The 16,092-nt window shown below is 44.7% G+C and overlaps 1 protein-coding gene across 2 annotated transcripts in view; it reads left to right on the plus strand.

Annotated features, from left to right (window-relative positions):
* SESN3 (sestrin 3) overlaps positions 1-12,173 on the plus strand; it is a 45,520-nt gene extending 33,347 nt beyond the window's left edge. For both annotated transcript variants that reach the window (XM_054651316.2, XM_077173973.1), the window contains exons 8-10: positions 1,170-1,360; positions 2,680-2,824; positions 3,640-12,173. In XM_054651316.2, the coding sequence (XP_054507291.2) occupies positions 1,170-1,360; positions 2,680-2,824; positions 3,640-3,726 (423 nt within the window). In that variant the 3' untranslated portion in view covers positions 3,727-12,173. The remainder of the gene's footprint in view (positions 1-1,169; positions 1,361-2,679; positions 2,825-3,639) is intronic.
* Positions 12,174-16,092: the final 3,919 nt, after the last annotated feature.

The following is a 16,092-nucleotide window of genomic DNA, read 5'->3' on the forward strand; positions in this document are numbered from 1 at the left end:
CACCTGCAATAAGTCCTATCCTTACTCTGAAAAACCAAAACTGTCTTTGTCTCTATGGTTTTAAATTTATTAACAGACAAAAGTTGTTCTAAACACAGCAGAATGTCTTTAAGCTTGTTTTTGGGTGGGAGGTTTCACTGATAATAGGGATCAATTGCTATTAGTCAATGGCACTTTCTCCTCTCTGGGCCTTCTGACTCTCAGAGGCTTTTGTGATGTCCTGAACACCTTTCCAGGGCTGTATGGGTATGGCATATTTCTCACAAGCCTTATAGTCTTTTGTGCTGGCAGCCAGAGGCCAAATGTGATAGTGTGACATGTTTTAGATGTTTTATTGATGCCTCCAGGAGACAATGGAGCACTATTCTGCTCTTCCCTGCTGTCCTACTCTGGGGACAGGACAGTGGACATGCTTCAAGGGGCCCTGGTGAGGACCCTGGCCTGGCAGTACCTTTGGAAAACAGCCAGCAACAGGAAGGACATGGAGATGATGCCCTCAGTTGTAAAGATGCCATCAGTGATGGGATGATAAGCACTTGACAAGGATGTGGGCACACTCTCACTTCCCGTGTGACGGCTGTGCGGAGCGCCCTTGCTCCCTGCTCTGGAGCAGGATGGTTCTTCCTGCTGTGCCACCACTCTGCAAAGATTCCCCATTCCTCATATAAGCAGGAAGGCTTTTATCTTGCAATCCAGGTGGTTGTCTAAGACCAAAGCAGCCTGGATTTTATCAATTTTTTAGGGATGGTTCAGTACTTTACCCAATGATTGTGCATCCTCGCTGGAAGTAGACTCCATCTCTGTTTGGAGCTAAGCACCAAAGCCTCCAAGAGGAGCAAGTTTTTAAACTTAAAAGCCAATCCCACATGGAATGATACTGGTCAGAGTGAAAAAGCAGAAGAAGATTCCCTAAGCACTTCAGGAGAAGCTTGGGATTTTTTCGCCTGTAGGCTAATGATATCCAGGGTTGGGGAGTCACAATGTGATATTCATTGCCAATAATTCTGGGTAAATGGAGCAGGTGATGTGGATGAAGGATTCAAAATGCAAACTTTTGGAAGAGAATAAAGTCATAACTATCAGACAACAAAAACTGTTGAGTTGTAGAGAAGATGACATAAGGAATTAACTTCATTTGTGCCTTTATATATTTTCTTCTCTTCCTGCAGGACTATACTTGGGAAAATCATGGCTTTTCCCTTGTAAACAGGCTTTATTCTGATATTGGGCATCTCCTGGATGAAAAGTTTCGGATGGTGTATAACCTCACATATAACACTATGGCAACACATGAAGATGTTGATACAACTACACTAAGAAGAGCTTTATTTAACTATGTCCACTGTATGTATGGAATCAGGTATGGACAGAAATTCCCTGGCTTAGGAATACATGGTAAAACTATGTAAACAGAAAAATAAACTGTGTGTAAAGCATCATTTTAGGTTGGGTGTTTAAAGTGGAGATGGTACCTCTGTCTGGAAGTTAGAGTGGTTTTGCTGGCATATCAGTATAATTTCTCCTTCCAGTGCAGAAAATTAGTCAGGATGGACATTTTTACAGAAATGTCTTCTCTGAAGCCAGCCTGTATCCTTCATTTAGGAAAAACAACATCCCTAATCAAGTTCACAGACAACACCCAGTTGGGGAGGAGTGTTGCTTTGCTGGAAGGAGCTAGGAAGGCCCTACAGAGGGCCCTGGATAAAGGCCCTACAGAGGGTTCTGGATAAAGGCCCTACAGAGGGCTCTGGATAGGCTGGATCAGTGAGCCAAGGGCAATTGTATGAGGTTCAGTGATGCCAAGTGCTGAGTCCTGCACTTGGGTCACAACAACCCCAGGTAGCACTACAGCTGGGGGCAGTGGCTGGGAAGCTGCTCAGTGCTGCTGGGGGTGCTGGGCAACAGCAGCTGAACATGATCCAGGGTGTGCCCAGGTGGCCAAGAAGGCCAGTGGCATCGTGGCCTGGATCAGCCAGGGTGTGGCCAGCAGGATGAGGGCAGGGATTGTTCCCCTGTACTCAGCACTGGTGAGGCCACAGCTCCAATCCTGTGCTCAGCTTTGGGTCCCTCAATACAGGAAGGACAATGAGGAGCTGGAGCGTGTCCAGAGAGGGCAGTGGTGCTGGGGAAGGGTCTGGAGCACAAGTCCTAAGAGGAACAGCGGAGGGAGCTGGAGGTCTTTAGTCTGGAGGCTCAGGGGGCACCTTATCACTGTCTACAACAACGTGAGAGGAGACTGTAGCTAGGTGGGGGTCAGCCTCTTCTCCCAGGTAACAAGTGACAGAATGAGAACAAATGGCTTCAAGTAGCTCATGGCGAGGTTTAGTTTGGATATTAGGGAAAATTTTTTCAAAGAAAGATTTGAAAATCATTTGAACAGCCCACAGAAGTGGGAGAAAAAATATCCCTGGAAGTGTTCATAAAATGGTGGATACGGCATGTGGTTTAATGGTGAACATGGTTGTGGTTTAGGGTTAACCATTGGATTTGATGATGTTAAAGGTCTTTTCCAGCCTTAAAATTCCATGATCCTACTAAGCCTTTAAGATCCTCTCTTAACACATGGGTTTTGGTCATGTATGATAAATGTTCCAGTTCCCAGGCTTAAGAACATGATGCTGCAAAAGACAGTGCTTTTAGAAAGTTACATCAAGCAGAACGATTGCTTGTATTGCGTAGGTATGATGACTACGATTATGGAGAAGTGAATCAGCTACTTGAACGCAGCCTGAAGGTTTACATAAAGACAGTGACCTGCTACCCAGAGAGAACCACCAAGCGCATGTACGACAGCTACTGGCGCCAGTTCAAGCACTCGGAGAAGGTATGTGCTCCAAAGCCAAAAAAACCCCTGTGCTGTTTGAAAATTAAAATATGAGGACACCTAAAACGGCAGCATCTGTCACATGAACTGTTTTAAATCAGAGAAAAACAAATGAGAATCATTCCTTGAGTGTTAGATACCAGTTTGACAAAAATACTTCTTAGTGTGCTGGAGATAATTTGTATTGTTATTATTTTGAGTCACTTCTCCATAAAATTGAATGGACAACTGTAAAAGAAAAGATACTTCACTTTTATAAAGTTTTAAAGATAAACTTGAGAATGCAGAAGTGGTCAACTATGTCAATACTTGGGATTTGGAGATCAAGAAATACCTAAATATATATATATGCATACTTTATGGTGTTTTTCAGCACTAAAAATGTCAACATGCTTTCAGATATCATATTAAATGCTTCCTGAGAAGGGTTCAGTGCATGAGTCCCATGAGTCCCTGCTAGCCTATCTGGTATGGAAACTGTTCCCTATTCTGTTCTTCTGTATAACAGTCGCAGGTAGTAGTAAAGATAACCAAATATAATTTAGAAAGAACTAATTCCATTAGGATACAAAAAAAGGTTTAAGGGTGGCTTCTTAGATGGAAGATTGCTTGAATCACCAGTCCTGGGATGTTGTCCATATTGGCATCACTACACAGCTGTCTCTAGAGGAACTGTAGTCCTGCAGCAGGGTACAGAGAGAAATGACAAAGTTTTCTTGCAGCGATACTTTACTAAAGAATAGAAATTTCAGCCTGAATGAATAAACCATGTTGCATTCAGAGGTCAGCTAAATGGCTGATGTAATTTTTTACAGGTTCATGTCAATCTACTTCTGATGGAAGCTCGGATGCAAGCCGAACTTCTGTATGCCCTTCGTGCCATAACTCGTCACTTAACCTGAAGCACTCGCTGGCCAGGAGTACAGGGGCTTTTACTGAGTATGTAAAGACCTTTCAAAATATCTACACACCAGAAGCTGTTTGTGATGTAGCATCAGGTTATTCAATTCTCTAGTGTCAAAGTTTAGCCGTGCTTCTTGGCGGCTGTAATGTGCAATGATGTGTTTTATTTTCTTGATGCTTAACATTACTAATGATAACAAAAGTAACACTGAGGAGCGCTACTCTGCATTGTTTCCGGCTGGATTTCTGCACAGCGGTCAGGATCCTGGAACTGGTTTTATTGTATCCAATCCTAGCGCTTTGTTCTTTAGGCACTGAAGTGAAGTGCTTAGAGACTTCTTTTTCCAAGCAATCATTTTTCAGATGAGTGGAGTCCAGCAGAAGATCAGTTCTGCCTGTCCTGAGAACGTCCCACCACGTCGTGACTCGCGACAGAGACGCGCGGGCTGTGCTGCATCGAATTGCCCACTGGATTCTCCTGTGTGTCCCGGAGACTGCTGCCAGTCACTGTCTTACTACAGCAATTGGAGGTGATGCAAGATGTGGATGCAAACATCGAGCACACTTTAATGTGAAATTAATCTTGATAAATCCTACAGCATGCTACTGAAGTGCAAAATTCATTCACGCTTTGTCACGCCCCTTCGCAAGGAGAAGAGGCCTCATGATTTGCCATTTCAGCCACGCTTACTGAGTTTCAATCATGCATAGTCTTGTTTTACTGACAGTCACCCTCAGTTGTCCTGACAATATCCATGCTCATCACGTGTTGCAATTTGTTTAGTTGGCACCTATAAAATTAATACACAGGCTGACCAAAAATAGGGTTGTGGGGTTTTTTGCACTCTCTTCTTTATCAATGTTTTAACTAAGGAAAGTAAAGGAAGGCTAGTATATCTATTCTTTCATATTGGATGTATAGAAATTATTTCCCATAACTTTTTCATAGCATGAAATTGTAATATTCAAAGTTTTAAAAGTTTCTATGCATTAGTGTGAGTGAACAAAAGCAAAGTGCAATATTTAAAAAGAAAGCAAGCGTTTTTCCCTGACATGCCACTGCTAAAGTGTCCTTCTTATATAGCCATAAAGAAATTTTAAAACCAAATTTCTTTATTGTCTAAGGCCTAGCAGTTTTGTTTTAGCTTTTACGGCTTAAGACAACCTGATACCGAGATGCCAAAGCATCCCCAAAACAAAGCATTTTTGGACAACCAGTAAGATTGGGGAAGGGAAGAAATAAGCTGCCAAAAATGTCACACTTTTGTGCTGTTTTCTGTTGCTTTTCACTAATTTCTTGAGAGCACAAAATGTTGATATTTATAGCTTTATTTTGTATTGCATTTAATGAACCAGTGAAGTGCCTAAAGAGATGCTTAAACTTACCCAGTAGAACACAAGTTAACTGCTTCAAATTTATCTGTTGGTTTGGACGTTTTCATATTTCTTTTGAGGAGGGTGACCTTTATTTCTGTGGTATACATTCAAAACTAACTGGACAGGTTTATTTTTAATGTTCTGTTGGATTGTAGTAGTTAATGCAGGACTTTTTTTTTCATTGGTGATTGCAGAATAGTTAGAAAAAAAAATACTACCAGTCATATTTTGACACTTTCCATTTGCAAAACCATGGACCAGTACTCTACTAAAGTTAGTTTTCTCTTTTCTTCCTTTTCCTGATCCTTGCTTTGACTTTGCATGTTGTTTTTTCTGCTTTATCTGTCTGTTCCAGATTGGAAAGCCCAATGATTGTACACTTTTCTGCACTTTCAGACTGCAGACTCTGCATGTGAAAACCTTTTGAAGAAAAAAAATCAGTAATTTTTTTTTTTAAAGTGTCTTGTTGGCTATTTAGAAAACTACCCAACAGACAGCACTGATCTGTCTGCTAGAGAGCATTGGGTAGAACATCAGATTTATTTATCTTGTATAGCTAACGGCAAAGATTTCTCAGAAATACTGAGATGCTCCTATGTGTGAACTTAGATTTGCTTTCTAAATTGTTATGATCCTTTTCCCCCCTCTTGTGATTTTAGTGGCCATACCTAATGGCTTCTGCTGAGAGAAGTTTTCATGCAATACTTCTGGTTTTTTTTTAAGTGATGGGAACTGTTCAGTACTACTTTAAATTTCTTTGCATTGAAAAGTCAAGTAGTCCTCAAGAAGCACAGTTGAGCTCTGGAAAGGAGGTGAAACTAGATTGGGGTAACTAATATGATGGCTTCGTTTCCCCTCAGAAATGCAAAGACTTCTGGAGTAGGTTGAGTTTTACATTTGGAAACATGAGTGCCTTTACTTCTTTCCTTATGAAATATACTTGCCAGCTCAAATGCCTTCATGAGCAAAGTACATGAGCAGATTTGAAATACAGAAACCATAAATGGATTGCTTCATAAAACTTGTAGTAAACCAGTGTTTTGTTTTGGTTTTTCTAAGTGCCATATCAAGTCCCATATGGCCTGCAAGACATTCCATCACAGGAAATGTCATTGTACAACTAGTTTGCTATTTCTTTTTTTTTCTTTAATATTACATGCAAACTTGAAACATCTGGAAATGTTTTCCACGTGGCATTTTTTTGAAAGTATTGCATTTACAGTGCAACAATTTATAACCTAGTTTTTATACACAAATTTGGGATTTTTAATAGATGTTTGCTCAGAATAGGTGTTTAAAGTCAGACAACGCTGCCATACACTTTATGCGTGCTTTATGTTCACACTGTGCCAGCTTTTAATGTGCAAGTGTTCTTGGAATTTTTTTTGCATTTTTAAAGCATGCATGAATGTGAATCTTCACACTTTGTTCATTAGTATTTTTCTTAAGGGTACCATAATGATTGGAAGTGTAGATCCTCTCCCTCTGTGTTCCTTCATTGGAATTGGTAATTACCAGCATTTGTGTTAGTCCACAAAAATCCCAGCAGTGACCAACATAAAAACAAAGTGTACAGTCTCCTGTCTGCTGAAGAGAAAGCCTGATAGGTACAAATTAACCAGCTAGCACAGGGAACACTGTGAGTAGGGAACAGAGCTTTTGAGCATGAACAGCTTCTTATCATTGCAGAGTCACTTAAAATGTGTGTTGCTGTAGAGTATGTCCTTGCTCTATTTTTTTTTGGTAATGAAGAGAAGTGAAAAAGGTGCCAACTGGAGAAAGCATTTGCATTTCCCAGAACACTCTACCCACAGCTGAATTTCATGAGAGCATCATTATACAAGAACAGAAATAATTGTTAAAACAGAAAAAATAATTTTAAATTTGGGTGCAGTTTGTGCAGATAGCTACTACAGCCAGTGCTGTGGTGTCCTATGAGAATTTTGGTGAGCTGTAGATGGATTTATTTTCCTCAAAATATGTCTTTTGTCCTAAAGCCTTCATTAAAATGAAAATCACAGAATCATAAAATCTGGAGTTGGAAGAGGCCCACAAGAGGCCCAGCTCCTGGCCCTGTGCAGGACAGGCCCAAGAGTCACACCATATGCTTGACAGCATTGTCCAAACACTTCTTGAACTCTGTCAGGCTTCTCTGGGGAGCCTGTTCCAGTGCCCAACCACCCTCTGGGGGAAGAAACTTTTCCTGACATCCAACCTGAACCTCCCCTGACACAAGTTCAGGCCATTCTCTCCAGTCCTGTCACTGGTCACCAAAGAGATCAGTGCCAGCCCCTCCTCTTCCCTCTCAAAGAAGTTGTAAATGCAGTGAGGTCTCCCCTCAGTCTCCTCCAGGCTGAGCAGACCAAGTGCCCTCAGCCACTCCTCATGTGGCTTCCCCTCAAAGCCCTTCACATCCTTCTTGCCCTTCTTTGGATGCTCCCTAATAATTTCATATCTTGCATATTGTGGCACCCCAAGCAGCACACAGGACTCGAGGTGAGGCTGCCCCAGTGCAGAGCACAGTGGGACAATCCCCTCCCTTGTCCAGCACCTTGATCCTTGGAAAGGATTTACTTCAGCTGTAAGAGTTAAAGTTGCCACTATCAGCTCTTCCTATGTATTAAAAAAAAGCTTTAAGGACAGGAAAGTCAGTGCTGTAAACAATTACAAATGTAAGTATAAATTTAGAACAGATCAGAAGAGAACAAAAAGGAAAACATTTTGTTGCTCTATTACATGAGTGCAGAAAGTCAAAGCACCAGATTCTTCAAGTGTATTTTTGTTTGTAGTGCTACTGATATTTTCATGGGATTTGAAAAAACCAGCTAGCTGCCTAAATTTCAATGGGGACTTAAGCACCCAGGCATTCAGCAAAATCCTAGATGCCCACTTGAATGTTTGAGTCAGATTTTTAAAGAAACTGAATCACCTAAATAAAATAGAATAAAATTAATTTCCATAGAGACTAAAGGAATAATATGCACCAGATCCATGTGATTCACAGTGATTGTTAATGAAATGAGTTGTTTTGGGGACCTAATGTAGACTTAGAGAAATCTCTCCTAAAGCAGTTAAACTGTAAGCCACTGCTCTTGCAGGACAGGTTCTCAATGTTTCTCATGCATGTGTGTTTTCCATGAACATAGGCATACATTTCAGGCTCATGATCCAGAATTTGGACTCCCTTTTAGAAGAGCTGGGTTGTTTAAGCTCTGCTTGCAGAAAACATTCATTGGTGGTAGTAAGTGGATAGCATGTGCCTGAACCAAAAATTTTTGGATCAAAAGAAATACCCCAAATCTTGATCTCAAGTGATGTTCTTTCAGTTACTTTCTGTAGATGTTTGGATCCCTCTCCCATAAATAAGGGGTGATGTTGCACAAAACAAAGGAAGAGGGAGTGGATTTGTTGTAAATGAACTTTGCCAGAGCAGATCTGACTATAAAGCTGTAAGATTTAGTTGCTGTTAGCAGTCATTCCAAGAGCTGGACAAAATGTCAGTTTTTATTACCAGAACTTCAGGTTTACTGTTCCTCATGTCCCCCAGCACTATGTTTGTCTGAAAAGATGCATCCACCAGCTTTCCTGTGTTTGGGAATTGTAAGCAAAACATTTTATCTCCAAATGAAAATTAATATAGTATTTTATACCTACTGCATAGATTACAGGTGTGAGAGATGGAGAGAGCACAGTAGTATGAGGAAACTTCAGGAGCATCTTGATCAGTGTTAATTTATTCCTTAGAGCACATTTCCTGGCAGGTGGTCATGCTGCTGCTCCCCCAGTCTGCATCAGGTCTCTCTTGCAGATATTTAATCCTTTGCTGCTCATCAGGGGAAAAATTGTCATTTTCCAACCTGCCACCACCCCTGTCCTGCATCAAGTGCTTCCTGTCTTCCCAATTCCCAACCCCAGGCAGCCTCCCAGCTGCAGGGACACCTTCCCAGCCTTAACCTTGAAAACAAGGTTCCTCTGTCACTGCCTGTTGGTAAGGGCAGAGGCTCTTTCTCACATTTAGAAACACTTAATTGCCGTAGTAGATTGTTTCTGGACAGGAAAATGCTAAATGTGGTTCAAAAGGATGAAACTCAGTATTTGCTTAGTAGTGTGTCAAAGAGTTACAGAGTCAAAGAGTGTGTCTGGAGTTACAGTAAAAATGCAGTGGATTCACTAAGGAAATTCTTTGGTGAAACGCCCCATGCTTGAGCTATCAGTTGTGCAGGTTTCTCAGAGGGACATGGAACAGGAAATTTGAGGTCCCTTTCTGCCAGGCAGGCTTACAGGGCCACCTGGCTGGTAGTCCCTTGGGTGCTTTGCAGCCAGGCAGACCCCATCCAGCCTCTGGAACAAGTGGATTTGGGTTTTTCATTTATCTATAGGAAAAAATCCAAATGCATGTTGTGGAGCAGCTGCTGGAGACAGAGTTGGGTGTTCCTAGGGTACTGAGTATCATCAGGCTTGTGGAAAATAGAAACCTTGTTCCTGACAGTAGTTAGAGGTACTGGAGATGCCAATTGTTATGGTAACTGTGGGGAGCAAGCCAGTCTGTCGGCATTGGGAGACACAGACCACAGATGCTCCCAAGGGGACACGGCCGGCACAGGAGGAATTGAGGGATTGGTCAGCTGAAGAAACTTCCCTGATGTGACTGAGATGTTCTTTTGTGTGCCTGTGCATAGGGGAGGTGGTGGAGGATGCCTCCTTCCACGGTGTCCAGAAGGCTTTTTTGGGAGCAGAGCTAGGACCCTTACCTTCCTCCAGAGATGGAGTAGGGGAAGGGAACCATTCTGCCCAAGAAAATCTTGCTGCTGTTGAATTGCATTTTCACATCCCCATGAGCCCTTTGAAGGGAGTTTTGAGGCAAAATGGGTCAATCACTAAGCATTGTGTCTCCAGCTGAGGAGTCTGGGGGGTAGCAACAGCAACAGCTCCAAACACTGACAGTCAAAAACTGTGTCTCATTCCTCACTTCATGCTCATGTCGTGCCACCAGACCCAAACCTCTTCCCTCCAGCCCAGCTGCCATGTGCCCAGGTGGCTGCAGAAGCAGCCTGCTCATGGTGGTGGGTGATGTGGCCACTTTTAGGGGGAAAATAGAAATATGTAGGCTACAACCCTTGGACTCTGTTAGGCAGTGCAGTCAGAGGTCTTTTCACGACTGTGACCAGAACTGGATATGAACTGTAGCTTAAAAAAATAGGAATTTTGCAAACTTGAAATCTCTGGATTTTACCCTTTTCTCCTTTTGCTGGAAAGCCACATGATGAATGTATATGCTTTACCTTTCTATCCGACATAACTGAAAATCAGACTGCCGACTCCTTGTTTTGTATTAGCCTTTTTTTTAAAAAAAAAAAAGGAAAGTTTGTGAGCAATATATGTAGCATGCTGTGAACGTCTGTTTTGATCTTTCTAGTTACTCTTTAATCCATCAGTATTAACACCAGTTCTTTTTTGTGTTCCCCTTGGTACTTCGTATGCAGTGTAAGCAGAAGCTGTGATCGGCTTTGCAGTCCTGTGCCATGTTACTGTAACTCCTTGATTTTTTAGGAAGCACCTGACTGTGGGCCACCCTGGGGCAGGTAGCGTGCCCGTACACGACTGCCACTTCTCTTGTACTATGTATAGTTCTAAGTAGAATAAGCTTTTTAACAGAATATTGATGCGGTTATTGATGAGTCACGCAGGCTGCAAGTGTCTGGTGTGTGAGAGTCTTTGTATTTATAGTTGTTGGGGTTTGGTTTTTTTTGTTTTGTTGTTTTGTTGTTTTTTTTTTTTTTAATTCATAAAGTAGCAAACTTGATAAACATAGCCACTTTAAACTGCTCTTGCTAAACAGACCCTGCTGTAGATAAAATACCACTGTAGATACAGGGAGAAGCACCAGCCGACCTCTCTCGACTGTGGGAGCCAAGCCCCTCTCTGCACAAAGCACGAGCCACACAGCCACCTGTGTGTGACCACACGTAGACCCAAACACAGCCAAGGCTGGGGCCTGGTGTCTGTTCCAGCCCCCTGTGCCCCTAAGGCTGCTGCAGGCTGCCTCCCACACTCTGCTCACCAGTGCACGGGGCACGCACGAGCTCGCTGCATGAGAGGGATGGACAGGCCAGCTGCTGGACCACAAGCATGGTCGTGGCACTTCTGCAGCCAAAAAGCTTCCAAGCCTCTCTCGAGTGCAAAAATTAGCCCCTGATTTGCTGACTGCAGAGCCTGGCACATGGGGGTAAGAAGCAGCACTGGCTCCCTGTTGGCAGCCGTGGGTCTGAGCCCCCTTGGCTGGGGCAGCAGGCAGGGCAGCACCGTGCCCAGAGAGGGGCATTTCATTGCATCTCCCACCTCTGACCCTCTGGACAGGGGGTGAATTGTACCCAGCCCAGCCCAGCTGCTGTCAGCTCCTGCCTCCCTGTGCTAGGGCCGTGCGGGCGTTCCAGACGGAGGGTTAGGGACAGAGCTCTGATACTGTAGCTCCCTGCCACTACCAGGAAGGGAGGAAGTGCAGTAGCTCTGTGGGTCCCACAGTCCCTACAGCATCCTGTGGGCAGTGGCCTCCCAGGTCACCACCTGTCCTGAGCCCCCGGGATAGGCCACGGGCTCCACGCTTTCATGGCAGGCTTGCCTGCAAGGTGAGGCAGCTGCTAGGAGCTCACTGTGGGTTCCCACAGCAGCTTTTGTCATTTCTTTCCTGTTGTTGCTGGTTGGGTTTGTTGGTTTTTTTGCTTTTTTTTTTTTTTGAAAGGACAGACTGACCTAGTGGGATGGAATTTTTTGTGTGTGACTTTTGTTAGTTTTTAAGTTACCCGACTTGAATTTATCTGAACAGATGCAGAAGGAACTTTCTTTTTTTGTGAGTTAAGAGACAAAAATGCATTTTTAAACAAAGGAATCATGTATTAACATTTTAACAGCAATTCATAAATCTGCACTTTTTATGAGGTTTTGAAAAATCTATTTATAGGTACGGAACAATGGGGTTTGTTTAAAACTGTATCGCATTTATACTTGCTGAAATTACTTTCATTGTTATCAGTAGGAATTTCATTGGTTAAATAAAATGGATAAAACCTGACTCCTGCTTGAGCCATCATTTGCCACATGCTGGGGAACACATCTCTAGAGCAGAACATCCTGTGTTTTGGGACAAATCCAGGCCTCAAAGTGTCCTTCCTCTCCATGCCTTTGTAGTGGGTTTTAATTTATGTATCATTCAGTACAGAGATTATTTAATCCCTCTTCCAGGGAGACCTGGGCAAACCCCAGGGCAGAAGTGGGTGAGAGCCATAAAAACAGGAAGGGCAAGCAAAGGTGAGAGGAAATGTGTGCTGAGGGTGCTGGCTCAGGGCAGTGCCAAGCTTACCTGGCAGTCAAATTGTCCCCAAGTCCCCCAACCCTGCCCCCTGCCCCATCTATCCCCAGAGAAGGGTGACTTAGTGCTGAGGGATCACCAGGGAAGTTTGTCCTGGGGGAGATGATCACTTCCCTCAGAAAGACTAAACTAGTTAACACAAGCTGCAGACCTGGGATATTTCGGGTGTAACTTTGCCTCCAGCTGCAGGATGCACAGATCACAGTAAGATAAATACATGTATGTATATAAATATCTGCACATATACAAAGTGCTTATTTATTTGCTTTCAGTGGAAGTTCCAAAACTCTGAAAATATCTTTTGCCTTAGGTCCAGGTCCCTGGTACAGGTGGTGTGGCTGTCACCTCCAGTCGCCTGAGCAGCTTGGGACTGGGAGGGGCACCATGTCACCAGCACATGGTGAAAAAGATAAAAATCTTGTAGCATTCCTCAAAGCCAAGGGCTGCTGTGGAATTCCTGCTTTAGCCCTTAGAAGTCCCAGAACATGGATGATCAGCAGGGCAGGGCAGTGCCACCCTCAAGTGAGCCTGCCCTGATTCTGGTCCCTGCTCACACCCTGTGTGTGGTGTGAGTGCTCAGATGGGGTACCCAGCACAGGACAGGACAGGCCTGCTCCCCCACACCCCATCCTTACCTCTCCAGCTGGTTTCCCACTGGAAATTCAGAGCCAAAAACATTTGTGTGTTGGCGATTCCCCAAGACCTCCTAGCCCATCCTCCCAGGCCACCACCCTGCTGCCATCTATCCCCTGCCCCCTGTGCCCACTCTGGACACCACAGGGATGCTCATGTGCCCACACTGAGTGGCTGTGGGACAATCTCCCTGCAGCCCATGGTGACAGCTGTGGGATGTCCCTGGGACCTGGCAAAGGACCATGGCTGAGATAAAGGTAGGCAGCCCTGCACGGGCAGCACATCCCTGGGGAGACACCTGGCTGGGCTGACCCCAAGTCTCAGCAGGTTCCTCCCTCCTCATGGAGCACAGGGGGACACCCTGGTGTGCCCCAAGGCCATCAGCCTGGAGTGTGGGCACCCCCAGCTCCCGGCTGGAGCCAAGAAGCCACGAGCATTCCAGGGTAGCCAGCAGAGTGGTGTGCCACTGCCCATGGAGACTGGCTGCCCACTCATGGCCCAAGCAAGCCCACAGCTGTAGGGCTGGATTTCCACTTCTGCTGGGGTCTCCTTTGCTTCTTCCCATCTCCTCATGCCATAGCATGGGAGAGAAATGGTGACCAGCCCCAGACCCCTGCACAGAGCCATCGGTGGATCTGCTCTCCCAAGTGTACATTAACTGAAGTGCACCCACCTGCAACACTTCATTTCTGCACTACACCCTTAATTAGACCAAATTTTATGCAATGTGGGGTCATGAAAACTCCCCCCAGAAGCTTTTAGTTGGATCATGATGGAGTTATCTGGTGAGGCACCTGGGCAGAGGACCAGAGGCTCTACAAACCCAAGCTGGAATTACATAGATTTTAAATAACATCATTCATCTTGCCAATGAGCTCACGTAAATATCATTGATTTTTTGTAAGCTTTTCAATATATAAGGAAGATGATCACTGCATTTGTATTCCCTGCTAAATTAAAACCCTCCTCATCTTCCATGTTTTTTCCCTTGGAGCAAAACCGGAACCTTTCTGACTGCAGGAAAGTGCTTTTGCAGAAGGGAAGCCCTTCTTCTCCTCCTTCTCCTGCCTGGGGCTGGTGTTCAGAGTATCTGTATATCCCAGCAATAAAACATAGCCAAAAACTAGATACAGCAAATGCAACAAAATGTGATTACAGTCAAAACAGAAGTTTTTCAGCAGTGACCTGCAACATTCAGTGCTGACTTGCTCAGGAAGGAGTTCCCCAGCAGTTTGCTGCCACAATGTGCAGCCCCGTGGAGGGGGGCTTAGCTTCAGCCCAGACCACCTCTGCCCTGCTGACTTATGAACCTGAAAGCACCAGCAGGGCTGGGCTGGGGAGGTGGTGCTGCCTGAACACAGGCGTTTAATTTGCTTCGCAAAATTACCTATCCACTCTCTCTTGGCTCCCTCTGCAATGCGTGGAGAGAGGCAGAGACTCCACCAGAGGGTGACATCTGCCCTGAATCGTCTCCTGGGGGACTGATCCGCCTCCACCCTCCATGTCAGGGAAAACGCGCTTGGGATGCAGAGTTCAGCTCGCAGAAGGTGAAACTGCAGCTCATATCTGCAATACAGTAGTGATGCTGAAAATATCAGCTGAAAACATGGTATTAGATTTAAGCTAACCCCTAGGCTTTTTCTTTCCTTTTTTTTTTTTTTGGTGATGAAAAAACAAAACAACAAAAATACATTTTTTGTGAAAAACAGGAACAGGAATGGTTCCATTGGAGGCTTCATTACCAGCTCTAATTAGTGGACCTGAGGGCAAATCCCCACAACCACAGAGGTCCAAAGCCTCAGTGCTGTGTCCACAGAGACCCCAGCAGTGCCAGCAGGACATGTTGTGGGAATGTGCTCAGTGTTGAACACCTGCATCTGTTCACAGCTGGAAATGGGCAATGGAGATGGAGAAAGAATGAGATTCTGAATAAACCCCTCAGAGAAATAAAGAACAGGGACCAGGTTCCCAGATGGATCCTACACCACCGAGCCTCCCTTGGGTTGGGAATGGGGGCAGGATCTGGGAATGAACAAAATTATCCTTCATCACTGGAGCCTGAGCCTGTTCACTTGTCTTTGATCCCACATGAAAGTTGATTGTAGCCAGGAGCAGATCGGTCTCTTCTCCCAGGTAGCAAGTGACAGGACAAGAGAAATGGCCCCAGGTTGCACCAGGGGAAGTTTAGTTTGGAGATTAGGAAAAAGTTATTTAATAAAAGAATGGTCAGGCATCGGAGCAGACTGCTTAGGGAATTGTGAATCACCACCTTGGAAGAGTTCAAGGAACATGTGGATGTGGCACTTGGAGACACAGTTTAGGGGTGCATTTGGTAGTGCTGTGTAGGACTCGATGATCTTAGAGGTCTCTTCCAACCTTAATGATTCTGTCTGAGTAGTCATCCTCAGCTGCTGTGGTGATGAGCCTCAGATTTGCACTCCTCTGACACCAGGACAGCCACTGTTACCATTCAAGCCTCTTCTGCAGCCATGGGCTCTGTGCCCTCACAGATCCCTGGGAAAGCAGCCCCTTGCCTTACATCAGACACTCATCTCATTTTTGTAGGTGTAGGGGTGTTTTCAAATGCAGGCTGTCACATCCAGTGCAAAGGTGTACTTCCTGCAGATGCCTGAGGGTGAGGGATGAACTCATCCAACCCACAAATGCACATGTTTTCCATGAACTCAAAAAAATTGGGCCAAGTTCTTTGGGAGCTGGTTTCATTCCACACAGGTCAGGCCAAGCTGTGTGGTTGAGGTGAACACTGTGGTTAATCCCATCTGTTTCAACAGGGCCACACATAACCCCCCCACCACCACCCAAATGTGGCTGCAAGCACTGCAGGTCATGTCCAGCAGCACTCAGGAGGCATCAGGCCCTGATATTAGTCCTACCTGCATGGAAGGACTTATTAACCCCTTCCAAGGGGCTGTGGGAAACACCATCCCACCCGTACCATCATCTGGGTGAACCATGTCAATGGACACCT

The sequence above is a fragment of the Agelaius phoeniceus genome, chromosome 2, assembly GCF_051311805.1.
Source record: "Agelaius phoeniceus isolate bAgePho1 chromosome 2, bAgePho1.hap1, whole genome shotgun sequence".
In the NCBI taxonomy this organism is placed as follows: domain Eukaryota; kingdom Metazoa; phylum Chordata; class Aves; order Passeriformes; family Icteridae; genus Agelaius; species Agelaius phoeniceus.